Source organism: Mus caroli, unplaced genomic scaffold, assembly GCF_978045245.1.
Source record: "Mus caroli unplaced genomic scaffold, Mus_caroli_1 scaffold_12, whole genome shotgun sequence".
NCBI lineage: Eukaryota > Metazoa > Chordata > Mammalia > Rodentia > Muridae > Mus > Mus caroli.
The window spans coordinates 118,468,266-118,480,855 of NW_028227267.1; the positions used below are offsets into that span (position 1 = coordinate 118,468,266).

Sequence of the window (12,590 nt, forward strand, 5' to 3'; positions counted from 1 at the left end):
CGGCCAGTAATCTAAACACCCCTGTAGCCAGCGGCTCCACAAACTTCCACCACCAGGACCAGAGGCGGCTAACAGCCCAGATGGCCAAGACCAGGACAGTCTCTCAGGCCCTTCAGCTACTACAGAAAGCAATTTCTAGAAGGCATCTTCTTAGAAGAAATGACGCTACTCTGAGTTGGGTTTCGGTGTAATTACACTTCCTTGTGCAGCAGGGATTGTATTACTCGAGGAGACGTTTTTTTCCAAATGTACTGGGCTTAAATACACACCAGGAATGAGCCACCAGTTACAGACTTCCCAGCAGCCCCAAGTCTGATCTGATCTGGGTTGTCATGCTCGTCTCTACATGGGGTTTGCTTCCCTGTGTGACACTGCAAGGACCCTCTCAAGTTACCTAAGTGTGACAATTCTATACTGCCACCCTTCCTCACCGTATCAACAAAGCAGTATCACCACTTAATTTTTATTATTTCCTGATCATCACTTTTGGTATACCGATGGTTCCCAAAAAAGTCCAACTTTCCACTGACAACCATTTCATTTCCAAGAGAACCAAACCCCACACCCCTCCTTTCACTCTGGCACAAACGTGACCGGCAGATAAAGTCGGAGAGGAACCGGCCCCGAGTCGACGCTGCATTCGTTCCTCAGCAAATGCTCACTGCTACACACACAGTTTTAGCTTCCACAAAAATCATTTCAAGATTTTATCATGCCAGTTCTTGTCTTCTAAACCTCCACTTTTTTTTTCTTTTCTTTTCTTTTCTTTTTTTTTTTTTTGGTTTTTCGAGACAGGGTTTCTCTGTATAGCTCTGGCTGTCCTGGAACTCACTTTGTAGACCAGGCTGGCCTCGAACTCAGAAATCCGCCTGCCTCTGCCTCCCGAGTGCTGGGATTAAAGGCGTGTGCCACCACCGCCCGGCTCTAAACCTCCACTTTTAAGGGCACTGCTTTTATGAACTCATCGAGAAGCCAGCCCCCTGTCTAGGGGCTTGAACACACCCTGAGCTTTGTCAGGGACGACGATCCTCTGAATAAGTGCCATGACAGACAGCTTCCAAGCAGGGTCAGAGCACATTAATACAGTGGTTCCCAACCTTCTTAGTGCTGTGACACTTTAATACAGTCCCTCATATTGTAGTGACCCCCAGCCACGAAATGATTTGTGTTCTTACTTCATGCCTGTTATTTTGCTACTATTGGGAATCATGGAGTAAGCACACCTGTGTTTCCGGATGGTCTTAGTGACCCCTGTGAATGGACTGGTCAGCCACTGCAGTAACACAGCTGTTACCACCAACAGGACAGAGAAAAGACAGGGAGCCTGTGGCGTGTTCTGCTACAGGAGGTGAGCTTTACCTGAGTATTCACTCTCCTGGCATTCTTACAAGCCGAAGGCAGCCACCTCAGCCACCTCAGCAGCATAAAAACAGCACCAACTCAAACCACAGCTGATAACTTGAACCATCGAGACCCGCAGTTCAGGATACCAACACATCTTGTGGCTACTGACAGCCACCCCTTGAGTAATTAGTGGCTACAGCTATAAACAAATGAACAGCTTCAACAACAAAGTCCAACCCAAACAGTTCCTTCCTTGAAAGAGAATGCGAACAGCAACTGCCTTTACCCAAAATAGAATTCTGCCTATGACGTTTTCGGTGATAACGACGCTATCAAAGCCGGGTTCCTTTGGCCACAAAGGTCAGCGCATCTCTCCTTGCTCTGAAAACCTGCTGTGCTGTCAGGCCCGGCTCGGCGAAGCGCAGCATAATGGAAGCAGCGTTATTTTTAAGCCTTACCTTGAGATAGGATCCATAGTACTTGGTGACGTAGGGACTGTCACACTGGCTCAGCACTGTGATCTCTTGTTGGATGTCCTCTATCTCGTCCTCGGCTTCTTCCAGGTCAATGATTTTTATGGCCACCACTTTCTGAGTCCGATTGTCAATGCCTTTGAACACTTCACCAAAAGAGCCCTTTCCAATCTTCTCTAGCTTGGTAAAAAGCTCTTCTGGGTCTGCTTTCAGGTTCTGTGGGAAAGAGAGGAGGAGACATCAGTTTCCCCCGAGCCACAGCTGGTTCACCCTACCTGACCCGTGTGTTCACCAGGGCCTTGAAGGAGCTGTCTGATTTCTATGACAAGGACTAGGCTGCTTCTTAGCAAGTGTGTAAGTTAAACAAATAGGGAACGTGCAGGACAAGAGCAAAGAAAGCAGAAAAACTCAAAGGCAAAAAAAGCTGTGACTCTGTATCACGAGTCAGGTTAGATATTTGGCTGCTTTGAAAACTTGCTCTAGGGTTGGCAGTCAGCTTAGTGGTGGGGAAGGCCCGGCCAGCATGCGTGAGTTCCTGGGTTCAATGGGCAGCACTGGAAGAGGTATGAGGTTACTTAGTGCTTCAAGCAAAATTTCTACTTCTTTCTCAAACCATCTCCAACATGCCCTACCTCCAGACGGGTTATTTGCTAAAATGCAGGTTAACCGGCTATCCCGTTACAGGGAGGGGGAAGAGATTCCATAGCCTAATTGTCATGAATTGCTTCAACGCTGGTACATACAGCCCCACTACTTGTCATTTATAGCTCTTCTCTTCGGTGGAACAACAGCCAGAGCCCAGAGAACAGTAAACAGCGACTGTTGTGCTGCCCACAAATGCTGTTATCTTACAACAACTTTTAAAGCACTAATGCTGAATAGTGAACTATACACAGGACCCATGCCCAGGGAAGGTCAGGACAGCCTTGCTCCAGGGTTCAGCAGGGACGGTCACTGCCAGTGCTAGAGACACCTGAAAACAGCCTGAGGGGCTCTGTGTCCCAACAGGGGGCAGAACAAGCACCTGTCGAGAACAAAATGTCCGCAGTCCCCAAACCTGAAACCAAAAGGACATCAGGAGACAGAAAGCCAATCTTGAGACCACGCTTTCCCACAGACCACAGAAAGAAGAGGACGTCTGGCTGATCCTTAAAAGTCTATTATTATGGGCTGCAGAGATGGCTCAGAGGTTAAGAACACCGCCTGTTCCTCCAGAGGCCCAGGCACCCACATGGCAGCTCACAACTGTCTGTAACTCCTGTTCCAGAGGATCCTTGCCACCAGGCATGGAAATGGTACATATATGTGTATTCAGGCAAAATACCCATGCACAAAAAATAAATAAATCTTTATTTAAAAAAAAAAGCCATTTATTAATCCTTCCTTCAAAAAACTGCATTACTGGCTTGGGGGGCAAGAAAGAGAACAAGGGGGGTGGAGCTGAGGAGGAGACACAGAAAGAGAAGATGGTTATAATGTGAGCGGTGACAAGGTAGGTCACAGGCACAGGACATTGCCAACACCAGCAGAACAGTGGCAATGACCTTGCTGTCACTAGGTGCCAGCCACTCACATGCTTTCAGAGTTGAAGTTCCAAGCACTTGGCTTACAAGGGTGTAACTTGGGAGCCTTGCTATGCTAGACAAGAACCAGGCACGAACGGTCACGGCGACCCCTTCTCACAAGGAGGCAGAACCAGTACCCACAGTCGCAGACAGCCCTCAGAGACCCACTATTGGTCTTGAGTTATTAAAGTCCACGTGCTGGTCATGGTGACGTGTGCCTCAGAGGTACCACCAAAGAACAGAGAGAGAAGGGCTGTTGTACTCTGTGCACAACGGGATGAAGTGGCCCGCCACACACGGCTTAAGAAACTGCAAAGACTGCAGTTTTGTCCGTGACCTCCTTGGCTCGCTGCTAAACAGACTCCCACACTCCGAGGAGAAAGCCCACACACGATCATTTGTACTTGAAGCACATCACTGTGCTGTGTAACTGCAAAGCAGCCCTGACCTGGGCAATCCTGCCTCCAGTCAGGGTGCCAGCTTCAGTGTCTTTCAGACACTCATAAGTTTTTCCAAGACCCTCCATTTGCCAAGACAGTCTGAGAACAGCTCTCAGAGCTTAGGGTCACCTCCTGAAGTGTGAAACCATTTTGAAAACTGGTGGGCTACTCTGAAATTTCTCTATTTCTAGACTTTCGGAATTTACCAGGTAAACACTCTTCAAAACCAATTTTGGGGATATCCCCCCAAGAGCGCCAGAGAGTGGGAGTTGGGACAGCATCTGATCCAACTCAGTCCATGCATCTGCTCATCCCACATCCCACAAGCAGCCAGGAGTTAAGACCTGAGGTGTCCCTCCTCCAGCAGAATCAAACCCGGACGGAGCAGCTGCTGTGCATTTCAGAAGCTCCAAGCTGCCTCTTACCTCCTTCCCTCCAGGATGAAGTGGGGTGGCCTTCCTTCTCTTCAAGGCTAACCCTAACCGTGGGACTTTGGACTCCATCCTCTCTCGGCAAGGCTTCACCAGCAGCCCTCTGGGTAGCTCTCCTTCCACCTGGCCCTGTCTACTTACTGGCTCCTCGCCCGGGGCAGCATGCTCAGGTTCCTCCCCCCTCAGACAGGCAAGCAGCACCCCATTCGGCCTCAGCAGTCCTCATACCTCACAGACTTGCGCGCGCCTGCCTGCCCATCCACAGCCCTCTGGCAGGGCAACTCTGGTCACCAGTGATGCAGTGTCCTGCCTCTGAGGCTCATCAGCCACACCCTCTGTCCCTTGTAACTTTCCAGTCCCTTGGCCTCCAAAGCTGGCCCTCAGCTCTTCTCCCAGCCCCTGGTGCCAAAGGAATCATCACACTCCTGGAAGTCACTCAGTGCCCAGGCCAGGCCTTCTATGCTTCCTCTATTCCCTCTCCCAGGTGTCCACTCCCTCGCGCGGCTGGACAGAATCACCCAGGACACTAAACACTATAACCTAGTAATGGCTGGTGTGTGTGCATGTGTGTGTTCGCGTGTGTGTGTGCATTTTATAATCCACATTTTTTAAGCATTCCAGTTGACCTAAGACCTCCTCTCTGTCACTATGCTTACGCCGACCCCACACCGCCAACTCCCACCCTGCTTCTCAAAAGTCTCAACCCCAGAACAGTTCGCTTTTTAGGTATAATCTCTTCCCACAGACAGCTGCGTTGCACTCTTATGCTCTAGGCTAAGCAGAAGCAGCCCAGGGGCCACGCCACTCTCTCTCCTCTGTATCCACAAGCCAGGACACCAAGAGTGAAAATGGAAGCCATCAGGTTACGGAGACACCAACAAGACCACACTAGGTATCACACAGAATGATCTCTCTCTGAGACAGCATCCCTTGACCGTTCCTAGAGAAAGACTCCGGAGAACTGAGGGCAAAGCCAGGTGGGGGACAACAAGTGCTTCAGGGATCAGAGCGACCAGCTTTCCTTTTTAGACTTAAAAACAACTTACCACCTGCCCCCCAGTACTGCAGAAGCCAGTGAAGAGACGCTGTTGCTAGGGTACCTGTCTACCAATCCCACCTGCTCTTGAACGCACCTCCACGAATGTACCTCAGCTCTGCCCAGCCATAGTGAGACCCATGTGGCCAGCTCCTGAAGAAGTTCTGACATATACAAGAGGTCACCCCTGGCCCAAAGCCAGATTTGCCCAGCACCCACAGAATCATTGGAGGTCCTGCACTGTCACTATGAAGCAGCTAATACGAAGTGATGCCAATAACTAGGCACTGCCCAAATGACCATGCCCTGGCCTGCTGAGAGCCACTAGTGAACATCTCCCTAGCCTGTTCTGGCCAACTGGAACAGTTGAGTGAGCCCAGTCACCTGCTGTCTTCAAAACCTCCAGAGCCCCAGCTGACCATAGCCACAAGCCCTAGAGAGTACACACGCATGACCATACACATCACACACAATAGACAGATAGACACACACACACATACACACACACACACACACACACACACACACTAGGGACAGTGACCTGAATAAGAATGGCTCCCATATGTTTGAATGCTTAGTTGGTGGGATTGTTTGGGAAGGATCCGTGTGGTCTTGGTAGAGGAGGTATGTCACTAGGAGCAGGCTTGAGGTTTCAAAGGCTCCTGCCGTCCCCTGTGAGCTCTCAGCTGTCCCTGCATCCATGGACCTGCCTCTAACTTTCAGTACAACTTTCTTGACCTTCACTCCCTTTCAAACCTTATCTTCTTGGCTCTCTTTAATCTGGAACGAGGTTTAGGAAAGCTCAAGTATGTATTATACTTAACCATACAAAGGTCATGACCCTTAATAACTAATCAAAAGAAACAGCAAACACAGTGTTCCAGATCCAAAGCCCGGGCTTGCACCTGGTCTCTGAGAACACTGCTAAAACTTCCTGCCGCATGTTCAAGGTCCCCAGGGGAGCCTGGATGGAGTCAAACCCCTCACAGGAGTTCTTCCCTGGGTTCAGATAGGGAATAGCTAAAGCCTTGGATCCCCTGGAAAAACCTGTAACTATAGAAAACCAGCCGAGTCCATAGGATGGGTCTTGCCACACCACAGTGCACTGGGCTGACGTGCTGGATTGATGCCCTTTCTCTTGAGAGGGCCCAACAGGTTCCAACAAGGACGCATGCCATTATGGACTTCTCGAGGAAGGGTCCATCTAAATGCAACCCAGATGCTCAGAAACTAGACATCAAGAAAACCTAAGTAGCCAGTTCCCACAGAAATGTTTGCCACCCATAACTACAACTCTTTTACCCTTAAACTCTACTTTTTGTGCACACACAAAGGAACCTTCTGCCCTTTCAGTTACTCTGAATGACTGGCCATTTGTCGTGAAAAGTTACAATCCTCCATCTAAACAATATGGTAATAAACATATCTTAGTCAATGCTCTACTGCCGTGAAGAGGCACTATGACCAAGGCAACTCATAAGGCATTTACAGTTGGGAGCTTGCTTACAGTTTCATTGGGTTAGTTCATGGTCATCCTGGCAGGGAGCACAAGGGCAGGCAGGCAGGCATGGCACTGAAGCAGAAACTGAGAACTCCCATCTTACTGGAAAGCCAGAGGTCGAGAGGAGCCAGACTGAGCCTGGCATGGGCTTTTGAAACCTTAAAGCCCAGCTGGGTCCCAGTGACACACCTCCTCTGACAAGGCCACACCTCCTAACCTTTCTTAAATAGATCATCAACTGGAATTCAAATATATGAGCCTTTCTTACCCAAACCACAACAAACCTTGCAAGAATGTTAGTAAAAATTATAAACACAAAGATACACGGGCTGGCTCTTACACAGACAGGCTAGTTCTGATGATTCCTAACACGAGGACTGGTATCAGACTCGCTTCCATTTGCCAAGCATGTAATGAAAATTGGCCTGTGGGGATGAACATGGGGTTCTGTGCATGCCTAGCACATGCAGCACATAGCCCTGGCAGCTAGTGACACGGCATCCTCTTGGAGAACTGGGCAAGAGTGAAGCTGGCACTCAGTCTCTGGTCACAATGGCTAACAGCTGGTACTCTGTGGCAGACCCTGTAGGTCAGGGCATTCCATTCTAACTATATTCTCAATCGGGACAATTTCAGTTTGTGCACAGAAGTCCAGGAGCAGCTGAGCATCTACCCAGGAAGATGACTAGATTTCAATTAAATGAGAGACCAGCTGAGAGAATGTCCCCCGTTATAGACAGATCCTCTGCCTCTGGGAAAGCCAACAGTGGGCATTTCAGTTCTCTGTCTTTGTGTCGGTCTCTCTGTCTGCCTCTATCATCTGTCTGTGTCTCTGTCCGCCGGTCTGCCTCTCCCTTACATACACAGCTAGTGATGCAGAACCTGACCTCTCAGTGCAGGCTGCTGGGTGAGCAGCATCAGTCAATGAGAACTTCTGAGGCCTCTGAGGGAAGATGAAGGGTACAGTGCCCTACCACGTTCTAAGAGCAAGGCTCTGCCCTCTGGGCCCAGGCTTCTACAGTACTTACTATACTTCAGATCCCTTGAGAGAATTCATTAAACTACTTCTATGATGACTTAAGTACTTTGGACTTTAAGCCTGAATAGCTACTCCCATCTTGCTTTGACAGTGAAAGATATGGTCCTCTTCAGCTCTGATATTCAGCTTCAAGAGCACGGTGTGTGTGTGTGTGTGTGTGTGTGTGTGTGCCCTTGAAGCGGCCCCCCCATCCCCCAACTAAACTATTTCAGAGGCTGCCCATGCTCTGACGGCGGCCTTCCGCCTTCCTAAGCCCATGGTCTGCTTTCCTTCAATGATTAATGCTAGTAAAGGCTTGAAGGCTGAAGTCACAGCTTGGGAACCTGAACCCCTGAACTCCTTTGTAATCCTTCCACTCAGCCTCTCACTGCCCAACTAACACTGTAGACAAGCACCAGCCGCTACATATAACTTCATTTGTAGAAAATCTCCAAGGTGACAAAATTCAAGAGATGGTGATCAGATCTGTGTTTGTGGGCATACGGGGTGGTGAAAACTGGGTACCAGATGGACAGCTTCTGCAATGGTGACTTTCACAAAACACACGTGGCCCAAAGTGCACGCAAAGCTAGTGAGATCTGAATTGAAACCTGTACCCAAATCTATACAAAAAGAGCACCATTAATTCCCTGGTTCCCACTGTGAACTGTGGTTAGGTAAGATATTCACCCTAGAGACAGACTCAGCAAGCTTCTAACTTCTCCTTCACCTGGAACAAGTTTGTTAAGGAAGCAAACTGTGCTTAGAGGCAATGTGACCCTGTGATTGTCATCTCCAAAGAAATCACCAAAGGCAAGGGCCAAAATGCTCAATAAGAGGATACAGGTAACACATGAACACACCATACCATACACACCCACACGCACACCCCACAACTGGGCTATTTCCTTAGTGTGAACTTTTTCCAGTTGAAACTTCATACCAATTTCCTAATTATTGTTCTTATGGGTAACAAATCTTTAAGCTAATTGGCAAGCAAAAAAAAAAAAGTCCTGGAACCCCATGTCACCAAATTAAGCTGAGTATTAATCTCTAGAGGGTTTCAATGGGGAAATTAGTCCTGGCAGCTCACACAGGTGGAATCTGTCAGCCTGAAACTAACTCACTCTCTCTCTCTCTCTCTCTCTCTCTCTCTCTCTCTCTCTCTCTCTCTCTCTCTCTCTCTCGGCCAAGATGCAAGTTCAATCAGCCTCTACATGAGCTGTTCTTGCAGAAACTCCCAAGACATATATAAAAGCATATAAACCAGGAAGACCTAAGAAAAATCAAATGTCCTTTTAAGGGGAGTTTTCTGGACATTGCCAGGAGAAATTTCTGCAGCATCCCAAACACACAGATCTATGGAAGATAGCCCCAGTCTCCTGGCTACTTGAGCAGTGTCACCTCTGGAAAGATTTCAACCGAGATCACAGTCACTTTACAGGGATCCCTCAAGTGAGTCCCTGTGTCCTATGCAGCAGCCTGCCCCAGACACGGTGTGATATGACTCACCAGGGGAACCTCAAGGGCTCCTGACTGACACTTGACATTTTTACACCTCCCAGAGCCAGGCCACTAAGGGCTTGGTTTGTGTGGTGCTTGCTCCTCCTTGGAACCTCATCCTCACGGGTTCTAATGCAAAAGCCAGCTCTGGATGAACATCACCACCCCACCGCTCACACACACACACATACACAGTGCCTGCCACCTACACACCTCTCTACCCTTTCAGAAGTGAACAGATAAACGTCTACCTATGTGAAACCACGCTGGTAAGAGTGGCTGCCCTGCAAGTCCAGTACTCAGAGAGCAGAGGAAGGGCTCACTCACATTCTAGGCTGGCCTCATCTATGCAACAAGACTGTCCCTAAACAAAACAGTGGCTGCGGAGAATAGCTTAGTAGTGACAAGCACCAGGGCGCTGAGTTTGGTTCCTAGCACCAACACCACAACCATTTGCAGCTCTAGCTCCAGTGACTAGTCATGCACACATACTCACATACAGACACACACACCAACACATGATTAAACTTTTTTTTTTAAAAAAAAAAAAGGTAAATTTAGGTTTTCCTCCTTATAAATAAGGGGGAAAGTTGGGTATGGTGATGTATGCCTTAAATCCCAGCACTCCCAATAGATCTGCAATGGCATTCCAAGTTTAAGGCTAGCCTGGTCTTCATTACAGTTCCAAGCTAACCAGGGCCAAGGAGGGTGTGGAGGATCAGGGGCAGGGGGTGGCAGGCATGGCATGGCATAGGGAAACAGACACAATGTAGAAAGTAGGCCTTCTTCCTAGCTTGTGTCTCTGTCCCCAACCCCTCAACCCCATTCCTCTAGGGAGAAGATGGTTCAGTTCTGGGAGGTCATGAGAAAGTAAACAATAAACAAGGCTCAGAACATCGTGGCAAACGTGGTCCAGTCACTAGATGTTGTTGTACTACTTGACAGGAATAAATCGAAGACTTCTAGGATGGTCCAGGGCATTCTCCTGGGGCACCTACCCCTATACCCCTGCCATGTGAGACCTGAGGACCCAAGAAGCTAAGGAACCAAAGCCCTGGGCTACAGCTAGCCTGTGATCACAATTCTCCAACCAAATCCCCACCCAGGGGACACTGCTACCCCAAGTCCCAAAGAAGGAAACCTCTGCAGCCCCCCAGCTCCCCTAGTGGTTATTTATGCAACTTTCAACAGAGGCTCTGCTCCCTGAATAGAGGAGATGGCTCAACAGCTAAGAGCTAAGAGATGGCTCAGATCCGGACACCCACATAAAAGTTGGGTGTGGCCACACATGCATCTGTAACCCCAGTTCTGTGTAGACAGGGAGTGATAGAACAGGACACAATGTCCTCCTCTGACCTTTATACGCATACCACAAGCATGGGCACACTCACATACCCACATGCATACACCGGCACACACAACAGTCAGTCAGAGGCAGAGAGAGAAAAACAGAGGTCAGGGGTTTCCCTGAGACACTGAGCAGGACCAGAGATGAGGTCAGAGCTACTGTGTTGGGTAAGTGTTTGAAATATCACAAATAAATTATACAGTTCATTGGTACATGAATACTGGCACTTTTTATTATCACCAAAATGCAGAACAACAAAGAACCGTGAGAAATACTGAGGGTATATGCAGCCCAGGTACATAAGCCTAACCACAGCAGTTCCACTCAAGAAAGAACATGCTGGCTGACTTAAAAGCACTCCAGAACAGTCCCAGGAGAAGGGAACAGGAACTTCACAGTAGGGTGCAGAAAATCCGAGGCCAAAGCTTGCACAATCTCACGCACAGCCTGGAGTGGGGTGGAAGCCAGGTCTCCTGTGGGCTGTGAGCAGTATTCAGCAAAGTACTGTAGAAGCCACATACCTCACTGCTCACCTGATTCCAGGGATGCCTACCTGGCAAGGCACACCCCAGTCACACTATCACACCACAGGAGTGAAACCTGATGCCACCTTGCAGGTGAACTCACCTTCCCATGAATATTTTATAAAAGCAGGAACAGTGAGTGTCGAGAAACCTAGCCTTCTAGAAACCAAGCCAAACTGGGGATATGCAGGCTTCGATCAATGAAAGTGTTTCTTTTACCTGAGAGAACTTGGCTTTTAGAGGCCACTAAAGAGCGAGCTTACCTCCTCAAAAACTGCCCTAGCTTAAGGGGGGCATCAGGGACAGAGCAAGAACAGCAGCGTGCACAAGTCACTCCGTACTAGCCAAGCCCTGCTTCTCACTGAAACCCTGAGGCTCTGTGCCCTTGGACAACTGGCACCACGTCAGCCGTCCCGTGCAACTGCTTAGAGAAATGCGAACTCCGTGGTGCCGCGCCAGACTGAGGGCGCATGGAAACACAGACACACATACCGACAGATACACATACACATGTACACACAAACACACCTCTTTTTGCTCACAAGCCATTGAGCTGACAGATGCTGGCTTAAAGCAGCAGCAGTCAAACCCTGCACCAGACCATCAGACGGCTGATATGGAACAATCTGTACATCGCCTAACCAGGCCAGCGATTGCTTATACTGGGGGGGATAATGGCCAACACCACCAGGAAATGCCACAATTTTCAGAAGCATTTTTGGTGCACCAATCTACCAGCACCAAAAGAACATGCTGTCGACTTACTACCACCATTCCAGTTGCCCAATGACAGGCCTGTAAGCATACTCTAACTCCACCCTGACAGCTCCTACTTCCTTTGGAAGTGTAGCGCAAGTCCCTTAGAGACTTAGAGAGTACGGGCAGAACTCTAGTGAGCCCTCCTCCCGCTCTGCCTCACCGTGACTCCCTCAGACCCAGCTCTGAAGGACAGGCTATTCATCAAGGACATTCACTTCCATTGTAAAGTAACAGGAGTCTACTGAAGGGTCAGCAGGTCTTCTCAGGAGACTTCAGATAGAGAAGGCCAGGACTGCTCATCCTCACGCATCTACCATCACCTGAGGCAGAAATCCTTTTCTAGAATGGGCTTTTACCTCTGTACCTCTGTATTATTTGCTCTGAGACGTTTGTCCCTTACACTGAGCTAGTTAACACAGGACAAAGCCTGTCAGACAGGTGACATTCTGTAAGGTCAGCTGGGTGTATCAGGAAGATAACCCAGAGGCAGGCGCTATTCCTGCTGCCTGCAGGACAAGGACCCAGCAAGGTGCCAGCAGACAAGAGGAAACACTGCAGTCCCAAGAGGAGAATGCTCAAAGGCAAGTAGCTTAACCGGGAACATCCCTACTGCCTCATTATATACACACTAAGGAGACAGCCCAAACT

General features: G+C 49.0%; 1 protein-coding gene across 2 annotated transcripts in view; it reads right to left on the reverse strand.

Annotated features, from left to right (window-relative positions):
* Positions 1 to 12,590, reverse strand: part of Stk24 (serine/threonine kinase 24) — a 94,467-nt gene that overhangs the window by 49,625 nt on the left and 32,252 nt on the right. The window contains exons 1-2 of one of the 2 annotated variants that reach the window (XM_029468932.2): positions 4,248 to 4,340; positions 1,803 to 2,033 (exon numbers count right to left, since the gene is read on the reverse strand). In XM_029468932.2, coding sequence (XP_029324792.1) covers positions 1,803 to 2,033; positions 4,248 to 4,325 — 309 coding nt within the window. In that variant the 5' untranslated portion in view covers positions 4,326 to 4,340. Of the gene's footprint in view, positions 1 to 1,802; positions 2,034 to 4,247; positions 4,341 to 12,590 lie in introns of those variants that run through there. The other variant, XM_021181792.2, reaches the window with a different exon arrangement.